Consider the following 13394-nt stretch of genomic DNA (forward strand, 5'->3'; position numbering starts at 1 on the left):
AATTCAAGTAGTAAACTCTTAGTTTTTAATAGCCTAGAATTATTTTGCCTTCACGTTTAAATGATAGTTTATCTGGTAAGATGATCAGGTTTAATGTTTCGTTTCCCCTCAGTACTTTGTCCTATGGCATTTATTACTGTTGATGTGTTTGCAGTCGTTTTATAGCCAATCTTTTTTTCCTCAAGTAATTTTAAAAGATTTTTTTCTTAATCTTTGTTGTCTTACCATGTCACTTTGATATATTTGGGACTTTGTATTTAGTCAGGCTGGGAATCTATGTTCCTTTCATTTGAGTCACAAGATCATTCTAATTTTGGAAATAATTTTGACACAAACCTTTTGAATACCGCTTCATACTTTCTAGTCTCTCCTGGGACTATTAGAAATAATTTAAATTTTCTCAGTCAATGTTTCATTTATATTTAAAGGTGAAATCGTCTTTGTTGAGAGCTATCAGTGTAGGTATCCCACAAACCAAGAGTTACCTACTAAGATAATTTTGTGTTTTTCTCTGCAAGGACCAGTTTTTGTATCATTTTCTACATCTTGGCTCAGGACTTCTTATGGTAATGGTAGTGTGGATTGAGTTTATGTCTGGTTTGGGGGCCCATTTGGGGTTCTGTTTCCTAAAGGATAGACAGCTAGCTTCCTTGCTTTGTCTCCAGTCTGGTGGCTAGACCTGTTCTAGTTCCCATTTCCTGAACCGAAGAGCCGTTAAACAGGTTTGGGCTTGAGACCTCGTTCCTATCCATTCAACCCCAGTCTCCATCATGGCATCTGGATACAATTGCTCCTTGGGGCTTTCAGCTTTGCTGCCTAATTACCTTAAATTGTGGATTTGAGTTCTTGTTTATCTGTAGTTTCCCTTTCTTTTGTGTTCTGCTATGCACTGAAACATACTATCCATTCTATTTCATCCAGGATTACTGTTTTTGGTGTCATGTCATGGGGGTTATCTTTACATGTTAGCAAGTGCACATTCCTGACTTGTGCTGTGCGTCAGTCCCACCCCTAACTTTATTCAGGGTTTTGTTTTTTGAAGATTGCTTACCAGCTGGACTGAGGTGTCGTGTACAAATACTTGGTTTCCTTTTCCACCAAAATACCTTGGGTTCTGTGAAGCCATTTTTTCAAGATATTGCATCGTAATACAAGGAATATGAGGCTTTCTGAGTCTATTTCTATGGATGCTATACGACTATGTATGCTAAATCGGTGAATAGGATTCCGTGCTCTTTTAATTGGCAAATTACGCATTTTTAGTGGATGGCAGACTTCTTCGCCAGTTGGATTGTTACTTAAGATGATTCGTAATTTCTGAAGAAATTTCAGAAGTATTCTATTCTGTTAATGACCCAAAACTTGACTGATTATTTAGTCCTAGCCAACCACTGACCAAAAATTGCTCATGGTCACAAGTGTGTGACCGTGGATTAACATCAGCACAAATCTGATGTTTAAGGATTGTTTAAGGATGTTTAAGGATTTCCTGCAAAAACAATCCTTAATGAGAGGTAAAAAACGTTATTTGCAGAAAATAAACGCTTAATGTTTAGAATATAGAAGTAACAGTATGAGGATCATTCTGCTTAAAATGAATTATGGACTGTGATCCCTTCAGGCTAGTCAGAACTTCCAGGCAGCGTCAGTCCCCGCGCTCACTGAGCCTCGCTTCCCCAGGTACCGCACCTTCTTTCCTGACGGTAATTGCTAGCCCCTGGGAGCCCCCGTGTTCCTGGGGGTTTGCCTTACTGCTCTCACCGCTGTTTACCCTCGTTTACGTCAGAACCTCATTGACACGTGCCTTCTGTTTGAGGGCCTTAACTGAACAGTGTTCTGTTTGAAATCACTATGCAACTGAGTTCTAATGTCTCTCACAGTTAAGAAATTATACAGAACAATCTTTGAGACATTTGGTTTCATAGATCTTGGTTAATCTTTCTAAATCTAATTGCTTAATTTTTTTTCTGTTCAGCTGGGTACAGATCTTGCACAAAAATTAACCAATACATTCTTACAGTAAGTTCAATTTAGATGGTGAGGAAATGGTCAATGTTTTTTCCTTAAGTCGGACTCATAATTCTCCTTCCAAAATCTCAACATGAAATACCAATACACAGTTCTAGTTTGGGTGAAGAATCCACTGCATTTTGACTGAGATCACCAGGAGTATTCAGAGAATATGGAGGACACACATTTAACTTTATAAGACATATCTTTTAAAAGATGAAACATTAATATAAACAACTTGTCTTTAGTGAGAAGAAAATCTCTTCAGACCAGTTAACCTACTTCTCATTTAATAGCCAGCTAAGTCTGGACCTGCAATGGGGCAAGAAAGAAGTCACTATGAAGTAGCAAATTACGTCAGTCAATCCTAGTTACCACCCAGGTTCGTCACCTGAAAGAATGGAAATAAATAAATGCCAGTGATTTACTTGATCAGACAACTCACTACCGTTTTATTTCAACAAACTAAGAGCACCTAGTAAGGAACATCTCAGTAAAAGAGGAGACGCAGGTATTGTCAGGAGCTCCTACGAGAAATGTGTGAGTCACAGTACAAAAGGTGTGGTGTAAATGCTAACGCCCCAAGACGTACAGGCCAGGAGCACGGAGGTACAAACCGAGGAGGCAAGCCTGCTACTTAATGAGGAGTAAGGCACAGATGCCTTGTTTTGAGTGGTTAATGTGTTACTGGACAGTTTTATCCAAATTGGTATTTGCTGCAATTCAAATTATATTTTAAATTCTCTAAGGAGGCTCCCCACTTCACGTGTCTCTTCATTAGGACTTAGTGAATGCCGACTATGGACCTACCTAGCAGTGAGTTACTTCAGGTAATTCAAAGAAGTAGAAAGCACAGTTCTGGCTTTTTCAAGGTAGTAAGTAAAGGCAGTGGCATACCCAGGAGAAAAATGAACTGACAGCTTGTATCTATATACAATGAAGTGACAGCCTGTGACAGAAATATCCCTCAAAAAAGACCGTGAGGCACTCAGGAAAGGGGGCTGAAATGTCTCCTTATAAGGAACTGTTCAGTATTTTGTTCAAGTTCACTGGCATCGATGTGACAATAATGCTGTGTGGGGATGTGTGTGTAAAACCACACCAAGGGTATCTGAACTGGGAGGAAATAGAAGGCCCGCATTTCAAAGAGAAATGCAAGGAAGGCTGCAGTGGGACCCTCCCTCATTGAAGGTTCTAAAAAGGGTTGTATGAAGCCTAAGAGGTTAGGGAGTGAAAATGGGACTGTTCCCTGGGGTGAGCTCCTCTGCCCTCTCACCTGAAGACAAGCAAAAAGGGACTCCAGGAGACCACTGAGAAACGTCCTGTGTTCCCTGCAGTTTGGGGAACACAGTATAGGAGTGCTCAGAGCATGCCTGAGAAACAGGCAAGGGAGGTGACTGCACCAGCTGCCGGGCAGCAGCCTGTGGTTGAGGGCCACCTGGAGAGGAGGTGAATGCCACTGAAAATGCAGGAAGGACTCCCAAAGGTCATCTGGAGGTGGACACGATGCTGTTGTCCTTGGCAACAGAAGGGCAGGTGTGGGGGGAGGGGTCTCGAACCTACGGAATGAAAGTGCCCAAACAACAAAAACTGTTAAATCTAGCCTCTGGTGAAGAGAAACCAGTGTCAGGATGATGCCAGTCAAGCAACACCTTTCCTGAGCCCTTACTACCCACCACACCCCAGAGAAGACAGCCTAGTGAGCAAGAGCGCGGAACTGGGGAAACAAACAGGCCGCACACAGGCGAGCCTGTGGGGCTGCAGCAGATGAGTCGGGCAGTGGAGAAGCTGAATTTCAGTGCAGTTTTTGAGACTCACTGGATTATATTGATCAGGTGCACTGAAATGACTGGAGAGATTTTGATCTAATTATTTAGAAGTCATGGTGACTGCCCTGGATTTCACCCAAGGTGAAGGAAAGACCTAAGTCGCCTAGGATAGGCAGAAGAGGCTGGAGGGGCGGTAATGGTAGGTGAGCAAAAAGAGCAAAGCTGTTTTCTGATTTTACTCCGTTAATCATGTAATGTTCGATGCGCTGTTCCACAGTCAAGGCGGCAGTGATGATGGACGGGCTGAGAAGGGCTAAGTCACGTACCTTCTCCATCCTCCAAGGGTGCTCAAGGCACAAGCCCAAAACTCCACCTGGGGTGAGTCATGGTTCAGAGTCCCATCAGGACAAGTCCTACCAGGGTGCCCTTGTTGTGCTTGCAGGGTCCTCTGGTTTGCTGTCCCAGACCTGGCCAGCCTGGCTGCCTTGCCTCAGCCAGTGGCTGGTGAGGATTCCTGGATTCTGGATGCCAGCCATCTTTTTATCCCTTGCCATGGCAAACAACTCATAAAACCTGCTGCTAGCAAGTTCCTGGAGGGGGGTACGTTACAACACACACACACACACACAGAGTCACACAGTATCTTGAGTTTAACCATGGATAATTCTATGGGCTGATTCCTTTGTAAATCAAATAACCACTCCCATAATTAAAAAATACGTATTTTCAGACATCAGATTTGCTCACAGTAACTCACACCTACATACAAAGTTCATTCTCAACACAAATTATCAAAGCCTTATAAAATCTACTTTAAAACCCAAATGGTAAGGCTGCGATATTCTCACATGCTTACCTCATTTCTAGATTCAGTGGTCTTTTCTGCCTCCCACTCAGGTTTATCTGCTATTTTATTTTCATCTTCGTTCTTCTGTAATGATTTTTCCTTCGGGGCTGACACTCTTTGCTCATTTTCCTCATGCTGGGAACTGTGCCCCATAGCTCTTAGTACCTCATTCTCCTATAAAAGTACCCCAAAATGGGCTAAGTAGAAATCCATCTTTCATCAAATAGGTCAAACAATCTTTACAACTGCATCATACTTACTGCTCAGTGATCATGAAAAACCACAAGTCAAAAGCTAAGACTGGCATTTCATTATTTCAGTATCAAAGAAACATGTAATTCTGAAACAAACCTCAGTTTTGAAGTCTGTCCTTAAGATCTCAGGGTGAGACAGGCTCTTCTAATCTGCGTAATGTAAATTATGTGTGACTAGCAAGCCCCTGACTTTAACATATTTGCAAATTTTATTAGATTTGGAAAGCACTGTTGCCAGCAGGCAGTTTTTATTCAGTTTTCTGTTGAAAATAGATCAAACAGCTATGTTAGAGGCAAGCACTGATCCAATATACATAGAAAAATCTGGAAAGTTTTACTAGAAGGTATTGTGGGTCTGTCTGCAAAGTGGGATGGGTTGGGGCACGGTGGTTAGAAAGAGTTCGCTTTATACATTGCTGTACTGTTCGAATATTTTGCAACAAACAGGTATTTCTTTTACAATCAGGAAAAAGGGAAATGTATTTTTCTTTTGAGAAAATAAAGGTAACAAAGCTTAAACTAACATCTCCATAGATATTATCAACTATGCTTATTTACCCAGATGAGTCATTCCACCTTTTAATTTATTTTAACCGGGGAGATGTAAATACTAAAAGGCTAGAGAGTTCTTCTATCTAAACAGTCAAATAGTTACCATTTAGCATACTGTATATACTGATACTTCCAATTATGATATTAAAAGCTCTCTGTATAGTTCTTCCCCTCTAACATACCACCAAGGTTTCCCAAAGTCATTCAAAGGATCTGTTTTTAATTTATCTTTTCCAACAACGTAGCACACTGAACTACCGCAAAGGACACCACCACTGCCCGCCCCAACCACAGAAATAATTATCTTAAAAAACGAATGTGTGAAAGTCAAAGAAATGGAAATCCAGATGCCAGGAGCAAGGAGAGAAATCAAAGCAAGAGCAGAAAGTAGAAGCGAGTGTGCTGGTGGCCCACTTGGTTTTTACTTGCTTCTCTGTTCACTGTCCCTAACTCCATGACACACTCAGCCCGCTCTGGACACAAGACATCCGCCTTGTTCCCACCTCTACCTCAATCAACCTGTCCCTTGGCGCGCGTTTGACACCTGTTTGCAAGGAGCTCTTGGGATCAGGAACATCTTTCTGCTCCTCTGCCCTCTTTTCTGCCCCCACAATCGTTTCCTGTCTATTGGATAAGTCCCATCAGCCTATTGACTTACAACCCCACCTCCCATCATTAAAGCCCCCTACCCCTTGGTCTTACATTACTCTTTAGATGCCATCCCGTTTCTCTGCTCCCTTTTAGAGCAAAATCCTAGAAGCAAGACCGGACTCCGTGCATTCTCTCTGGAATCTATTCCAAGGAGAACGGCGCCCCCACCACTCTACTGAATCAGCTCATCAGAGCCTCTTAGTCAGCTAGTTCTCCATCCTCAGCTTACCTGGCCCATCGGCAACCTTCACTTAGTTACTCCCTCCTGGAAACAGGCTCTTCACCACGTCCAAGTACCTTCTCTCTTTATTCTCCTACCTCACCAACTACTTTGTTGATATTTCATCTTTATTTACTATCTCTGCACAAGGCGATGGCCTGTAGGGCTCCAGCTCTGCTTGCTTCCCCCTCCACCCCATGGCTTCCCCTTTAGGTCCCTATTCAGATATTACCAGCTCACTTTTCCTTCTATGTAACTCTTACCTTGCTTTACTTTTCCCATAGCATTCATTTAGCACCATCTGATATGTTACCACATTTGTTTGGTGTCTATCTGTCCCACTAGAATGCCAGCCTTGAGGGCAGGGACGCCACCGGCCTCGTTCCTGCTCTATGACACACACTAGACCCTTAATAGGTATGTGATGAACAGACAAACTCCTAGACACAACGCAGTAAGAGCCTGGTAGGGATCCGACTTCTGATGGGTGAGATGTCAGTCTTGCTCTTTCATGCAATTACAATGCTGACTCTAATTTACATTTGGGGAAGGGAGGAAACAGTCATCACTCTTTTATCCTCTATCTTTTGCCAAGGCAAGGTTTCTTTTGTTAAGCCTGAACATAGTAAAATGCAAAATTCTGCATTCCTGAGGCAGTTGGCTTTGTTTACAATTTTGCTGTTGGTGGGCATAGGAGTGTCTAATCTCTACATCACACAATGTATTTGGGAACCATGAAGCAAGGTACCCTTGGTTAATCTGTAACGTGTGAGTTAATACAACAAATGTGGTCACACACATGGACTTGCAAACATTAATAAACAATAACAGAGGGAACTAATACAGGACTAGATAAAGCCCATAAGGAAACTGATCAAGTCCACTTAAGTCTGGGAAGACGTTTTTGTGGAGGAAACTTTATTTTAGCGTGTGTGAGAGTTTGGTAACATAAGTATGTAGGATGGCCTGCCTAAAAACTTGGGGAGAGAAGAACTGAAGGTAGAGAAATTCTGTATGACCACAACTCACATTGCAAGAATAAAAAATTAGGTTAAAAGGCCTATCATATAATAATGGATCATATATAACTCATTAAATGAGTTAAAAAGAATCAATTAACCCATTGGAATATAAACAAACAAGTAAATTAGGAAAAAGGGAAATCTCTTCCTTACAGTGGAATGCAACTAATAAATATAGAAGGATGATGGAGTTAGAAAATCATCAATGGATGCTAAAACTAGGGAGTACACATTTGATGAGAAACAAGATATTTAGTCTCAAAGCATCACTCCACAGATAAAGGAGAAACCTGACAAACACCATCTAAATAAACCACATGGTCAAATCTATCACCACAATATGGAGATAAACCAACAAATATCATGTGCCTCCTGATACGATATGGAGAACACATTACCACTTCTGGTGTATTCCTGCCAAAAATTCATCATCTTAATGTAATCATGATGAAACATCAGACATGTAAAAATTGGGGACATTTTACAAAGTAACTGACTGATAATCTCCCAAAATTTAAAGGTCAAGATATACCAAGACAGAAGAAAAATTTCCAGGTTAAAGGTGACTAAGATACTTGACAGCTAAATGCAATGGGTGACCCTGGGTTAGATGCTGACTGACCTAGGAGAAAAAGGTTTATTAATAGTTATACATGACACTACTGGAGCAACAGATAAAATTGGAATATCAACAGATTAGATAATAGTCTTAGATTCATGCTAAATTTCCTAATTTTGATCATTGGTTACAGAGAAAAATCATTGTTCTTAGGAAATATACATGGAAGTATCTGGGTCGTCAGGGACCCAATGGCTTCGATTCACTCACTCTTAAATGTTTCAGAACAAAAAGAATTATGTGCTGTATGTGTATACAGAGAAAGATATAATTAGAAAAATAGTAAGTCAAATGGGGCAAAATGTTAACAATTGGTAAATCTGAATAAAGGACCTATATACTATTCTTGCAAGTTTTTTTTCTTTAATTAAAAAGTTATCCTAAAAATCCCTACATAGCAAAATCAATTTGGCCAAGGCAATTGCAAAGGGTTGCCCCAGAACTATTCTTCCATTAAAATTTCAGTTAATCTACACCCCCTGCCAAAGTGCTTAGTCTTATCAATTGCTTTAATAATTATTTTCACCTTTCTTTCCAACATTTAAATTTAATTTTCTTGTGTAACTGTTTTGGTTATGCAGCTGGCATAATGTTCAACAAGAATGGTGCTGATACCCGATGTAAAGGAAAGCACTGTCTCGCCTCTCAATATTGTACTACACGACCTCACTTTTGATACCAGATGTGTCGGTTTTCCACACACCACGCAATTCTGTGACACCAGGAGAGCAGAATTGGCCACCTCAAAATGTCTTTTTGGTGTAAGGATGATTTTAGGCAGGTTACTTTTAAGAAACAATGGACTTGAGAGGCGCTCGGAAAACAGTAGAAGTGACCCTTTTTTTTCAGAGGCATTTATATGTATAAGGGAAATCTCCATCTGTACGGGCATTCCAGGAAGAGGGGGTGACTCAATCTCCAGAAACTAATCCATGGAGAGGGTAACGACTGAAATATGAACCACCACCTCACCTTCCTTCACTGTGCTTTTCCTGGTAACCTCCCCCATCATCTGTCTTCAGCTGAGGATGGTATTTAAGTTGATGACTTCAGCCATTTCTGAGTGAGTTGTTTTCCTGAGACTCTCCCATGTATACAGGAGGTATATATGTTACTAAACTTTTTCTCCTGTTAATCTGTCTTACTGGAATTTAATTACCAGACCAAAGAACCTAGAAGGGAAGAAACTGTTCCTCACAACGCAGGAACAGCCAGGTGCAAGGTATGTGGGAAAGGACAGAGAGATGTGCCCTCTCCAGGGCGTCACTCTTCCAGCACCTCCACAGACGTATTCCCTAACCCAGAAGCTCTCCACCCCTGGCCTTTTCCATAGGTAGCCAACCTGTTATTACAAGGGCACGATTGATTAAACCATTGGCCTTGGTGATTGAACTCCATCTCCAGTTGCTCTCACTTCCCCAGAGGTCTGGGGCTGGAAGTTCCAACCTCCAAATCAGAGTTGGTTCCCATGGCAACCCGCACCCATCCTCAGGGGCTTTCCAAAAGTCATCACATTAATGTAAATCAGGTGTGGCTGAAAGGGGCTGGTTACGAATAACAAGACACTCCTTTTACCTTTAGGGCTCAGTTTCTAATTCAGAAACTGAGGACAAAAGACCAAACACTATAACAAAAGACGCTCTCATTGCTCTTAACTTTTAGGCGATTCCAAGGGCTCGAAGAGCTCTGGGCCTGAAAGGAGGATGAAGACCAAATATATATTTAAATCACATCATCCCACCTAACAGTCTTCTCTTGCTCATGAAATTTAATGGGAATGCTTTGAGTTGGTAGGAATTTAAATCACCACAAACATCTTTGAAGGGCTACTGGGTATAATCCATCAAATAAAAAATGCACCTATCCGTTGAGTGCCAAATACCACACTAGATGCTGGGGACACAATAGTGAAAAAAATACGTTTAGACTGCCCCTTCAGAGCTCACATTCTAAAAGTAAAGGGAACCAAAAATACAAGTGAACTAACAAAATACAGTAGTACCTCGGTTTTCGAACGTCTCCGTTGACGAACATTTTGGTTTATGAACGCCATAAACCTGGAAATAAATGCTTCGGTTTTCGAACACGACTCAGAAGTCGAACATGTCACACGGCTTCCGCTGAGTGCAAGATCCTGCGGCCTAGCTGTCGGCTGTTTTCGAACGTTTCAGAACTCGTGGATTATGTTTGAAAACCGAGGTCCCACTGTAACTGCAAATTTTACAGCAAGTGAATGGAGAAAGAGGGGACCTATTTTAAAAAGAGTGTTTAGGGAAGGCCTCTCAGGGAGGTGACATTTCCGCTGAGATCTAAAGAAATAGAAAGAGCTGTGTGAAAAAAGCATAATGTCCAAACTACTCATCTGCCTGTTTCCAGAATGTAATTAGCTTCTTACTGATGTATGTTTAGTTATTTCCAATCTTTTCTTAAAACACAACATTTAAAACGTTCTCATATATACTTCTTTGCACACATGTGGAAGTAGGACAAATTCCTAGGATTTATGCTGGGTCAACAGATGTGTGCATTTTTTGTTTAATGGATTCTACCCAGTAGCCCTTCAAAGATGTTTATGATTTAAATTCCTACCAACAATGGATAAAAGGGTCAATTTCAGGAAAAACGAACTGGAACTTTAAGCAACCATAACCAGCTGGGAGGGTCTATGGGAAGAGTTAGGGCTCACAGAAGTTCTCAGGCTCTACTAATGGCTAGAACTCTACACGTGAGAATCCCACAGGAATAACTCTGTTTATAATAAAGCACTACAGTTCTAACTTACCCTTCCCTTAACTTCCTTTTCCCTCCACCTTGGCAAGCAGGCCGGAGTGTGCATGTGTCTGCACGCACTGGGTTGCAATCCTTTCTTTGTCCAAAATAAATCCTTTTTGGTGACGAAACACCTGGTCGATACTATTTTTCGGTCAACAATTTGTAGATGAAAACTGGTTTCTCATTGTAGTTTTAATTTATCTTTCTCTTATTAGAGTGAGGCTGAACATCTTTCACAACTTCAAAAGCATTTCTTTCCTTTTCTGTGAATTGTCTGAGGACTTTGCCCCTTTTTCTGTTAGTCCTTTTTTCATTGGTCAGTAGTAGCATCAGATCATTTTTACTCACCCCCTCCCATCCAGTCAGTCTCTGCAGCAATGCAAGAGCGGAAGTGGAGAGACCAGTTACAAGTCCATTGCAATCATCTATGTGAGAGTAGATGACTGTCTGGGAAAAGGTGCTGGTAACCGATAGAGAACTGGAAGAATCCCTGATATATTGTGGGAAAGGAAAGGGCTTGTGGATGCACTAGTAATGGGAGATAAAAGATAGAGAAGAGTTAACAATGACTCCTAGATTTCTGGCTTGAATAATTTGGTAGATGGTTATGAAGAGAACGGTGTAAAAGGGAAACAGAGAGTTCTTCCATTTTGGATGTTAAATTTGAGATGTGAAAAGTCAAGTTGAAATATTTATTACGGTGGTGAGACAAGAATCTGGAATTTTGAGCAAAGATTTGAACTGGAGGTACAAATTGGGAACACATCAACATAGAAAAACAAAACACAGGAACTAATGAGATTCTTGCGAGAGGGTACAAAGCAGAGAAGGGGCTGAACACTGGTACAGCAACGTCCATTCAGAGGTCAGGCAGGGAAGCCAGCATAGACACTAAGGAAGGGAAGTGGAGTGGGGCTGGGGGAAAAGCAGGGGACAGCAACATCTAGGAATCCAAGGGTTTCAAGAAGAATGGAGTGGTTGATTATGTTTTTGCATGCTGCTTGGAGGTTGCACAGGGACAGAAAAGTATCCACTGGATTTGACAATAAGAAAGCTGTTAGTGGCCTTTGAAAAATCAATTTAGTGTGGAAGCCACACTATGTGGAAGAGTAAATGGGAGGTGACAAATTGGAAACAGTGTACAGATGATTCACTCAAGAATTCTGGCTATGGAATGGAGAAACGGGTCAGAGCAGTGTTTTGTTTTGTTTGGAAGATGAGAGACACTAAAGTATGTTTGTAAGGGCATGACTTAGGAGAAAAAGTAATGGCACAGCAAGGTCTGCCAGAAGGCAACAGAGGATGGACTCCGAAGCACAAGTGGCAGGATGGATTTTGAAAGGAAAAATAAATACAGCTTTTATTTCAACATAAGCAGTAGAAAGTGGATGCAAGAATATATTTAAGGATTTGGTAGTAGGAAGATCTATCTATTCTTACTTTTAAGGGTATTTTTGAAAAGGAGAAATGGATATTGAAACTACGTCCACAAACTATTATGGCCCCCTTGAGTGGGGGCTGGACTTTGTGAATTGCTTCTCACAAACAGAATAAGGCGGAAGCGATGGTGCACAGCACGGTGGCTTCCTCCTTGCCCTCTCTGTAACAACAGCCAGTGCTCACATTGTAAGGACATCCAAGCTCTCTATGGAGAGGCCCACTTGGCAAAGAATGGAGGCCTCCTGGCCAACAGCCAGGTGTGATCCATCGTGGAAGTGGATCCTCCAGCCCCAATCAAGCCTTCAGATAAATGTAACCCAACCAACATCTTGATTACAACCTCATGAGACTCTGAGCGAGAACCACCCAGCTAAGCTGCTGCAGAATTTCTGACCCACAGATACTGTGGGATAATAAATGTTGGTTGTATTAAGCCATTATGTTTTGGGACATGTTTTTAGGCGGCAATGGAGAACATAAACATGAAAAAAGTGCTTTTCGCATCTGTATTTTTTTGTATGCCTTGCTAATATTTTACTGTTTCACATGAATATGCCTAAGAGTGATTCCTGAATGTCTTTGATGTATGTGTGCTTTTGTTTTGTTGTTTTTAAGATCTTGGTATCACTGGCATGCCAGTTTTGAAAAAGAATTGCGAAGTTTTATATAACGGAATTCCTTGTTGGAAAGTGTGAAAGAATTCTTGAATTCTGCCAGCACCAATTTTTGTTTGTTTGTTTGTTTGTAAAGAAATTATACTGACGGTGGTTTCAAATTCTTTGTTGGGGTTTGCCAAACAGCCCTCAAAAAGGGCAGTTCTCATTTACACTGTCATCGGTGGTGTCCGAGCACATCTATTTCCTCACACCCCACCCACTCTGGGTTTGTTTCTCAATATTTCGCTACTTAGAAGGCTACAAATGCAGCTCATTAGCGGCTATAATCTTTGGCGGTATCAACGTCCATGTGAAACAAGTGGTGACCATGAAGACGGCGGGGCGGGGCTCTAGACCAAAGTTGGGGACAGAGCTGAAGGGAAGAGTATGCCTAAGTATCTTAAAGACAGGAGGCATGAGGAGCCAGAGGAGCCCGGGAGGAAAGTAGGAGTCAGAGCAGGAGTCTGAGCTTTGCTGCCTGTAGTATTTCCTCTTCCTCTTTGGCCACAGAGAGAGGCAGGAGAAGAAGAAGGTGAGACCTGGGGCAAGTCATTTCAGTGTTGAACATCTGGTTTCCTGAGA

General features: G+C 41.5%; 1 protein-coding gene across 2 annotated transcripts in view; it reads right to left on the reverse strand.

Moving 5' to 3' along the window:
- NFE2L3 (NFE2 like bZIP transcription factor 3) overlaps positions 1–13394 on the reverse strand; it is a 28040-nt gene that overhangs the window by 3756 nt on the left and 10890 nt on the right. Inside the window, exon 2 of one of the 2 annotated variants that reach the window (XM_033088477.1) lies at positions 4636–4800. The exons of the other annotated variant lie outside the window; for it this stretch is intronic. Coding sequence (XP_032944368.1) covers positions 4636–4800 — 165 coding nt within the window. The remainder of the gene's footprint in view (positions 1–4635; positions 4801–13394) is intronic. 2 annotated transcript variants of the gene reach the window in all.

The sequence above is a fragment of the Rhinolophus ferrumequinum genome, chromosome 20 (assembly GCF_004115265.2).
Source record: "Rhinolophus ferrumequinum isolate MPI-CBG mRhiFer1 chromosome 20, mRhiFer1_v1.p, whole genome shotgun sequence".
NCBI lineage: Eukaryota > Metazoa > Chordata > Mammalia > Chiroptera > Rhinolophidae > Rhinolophus > Rhinolophus ferrumequinum.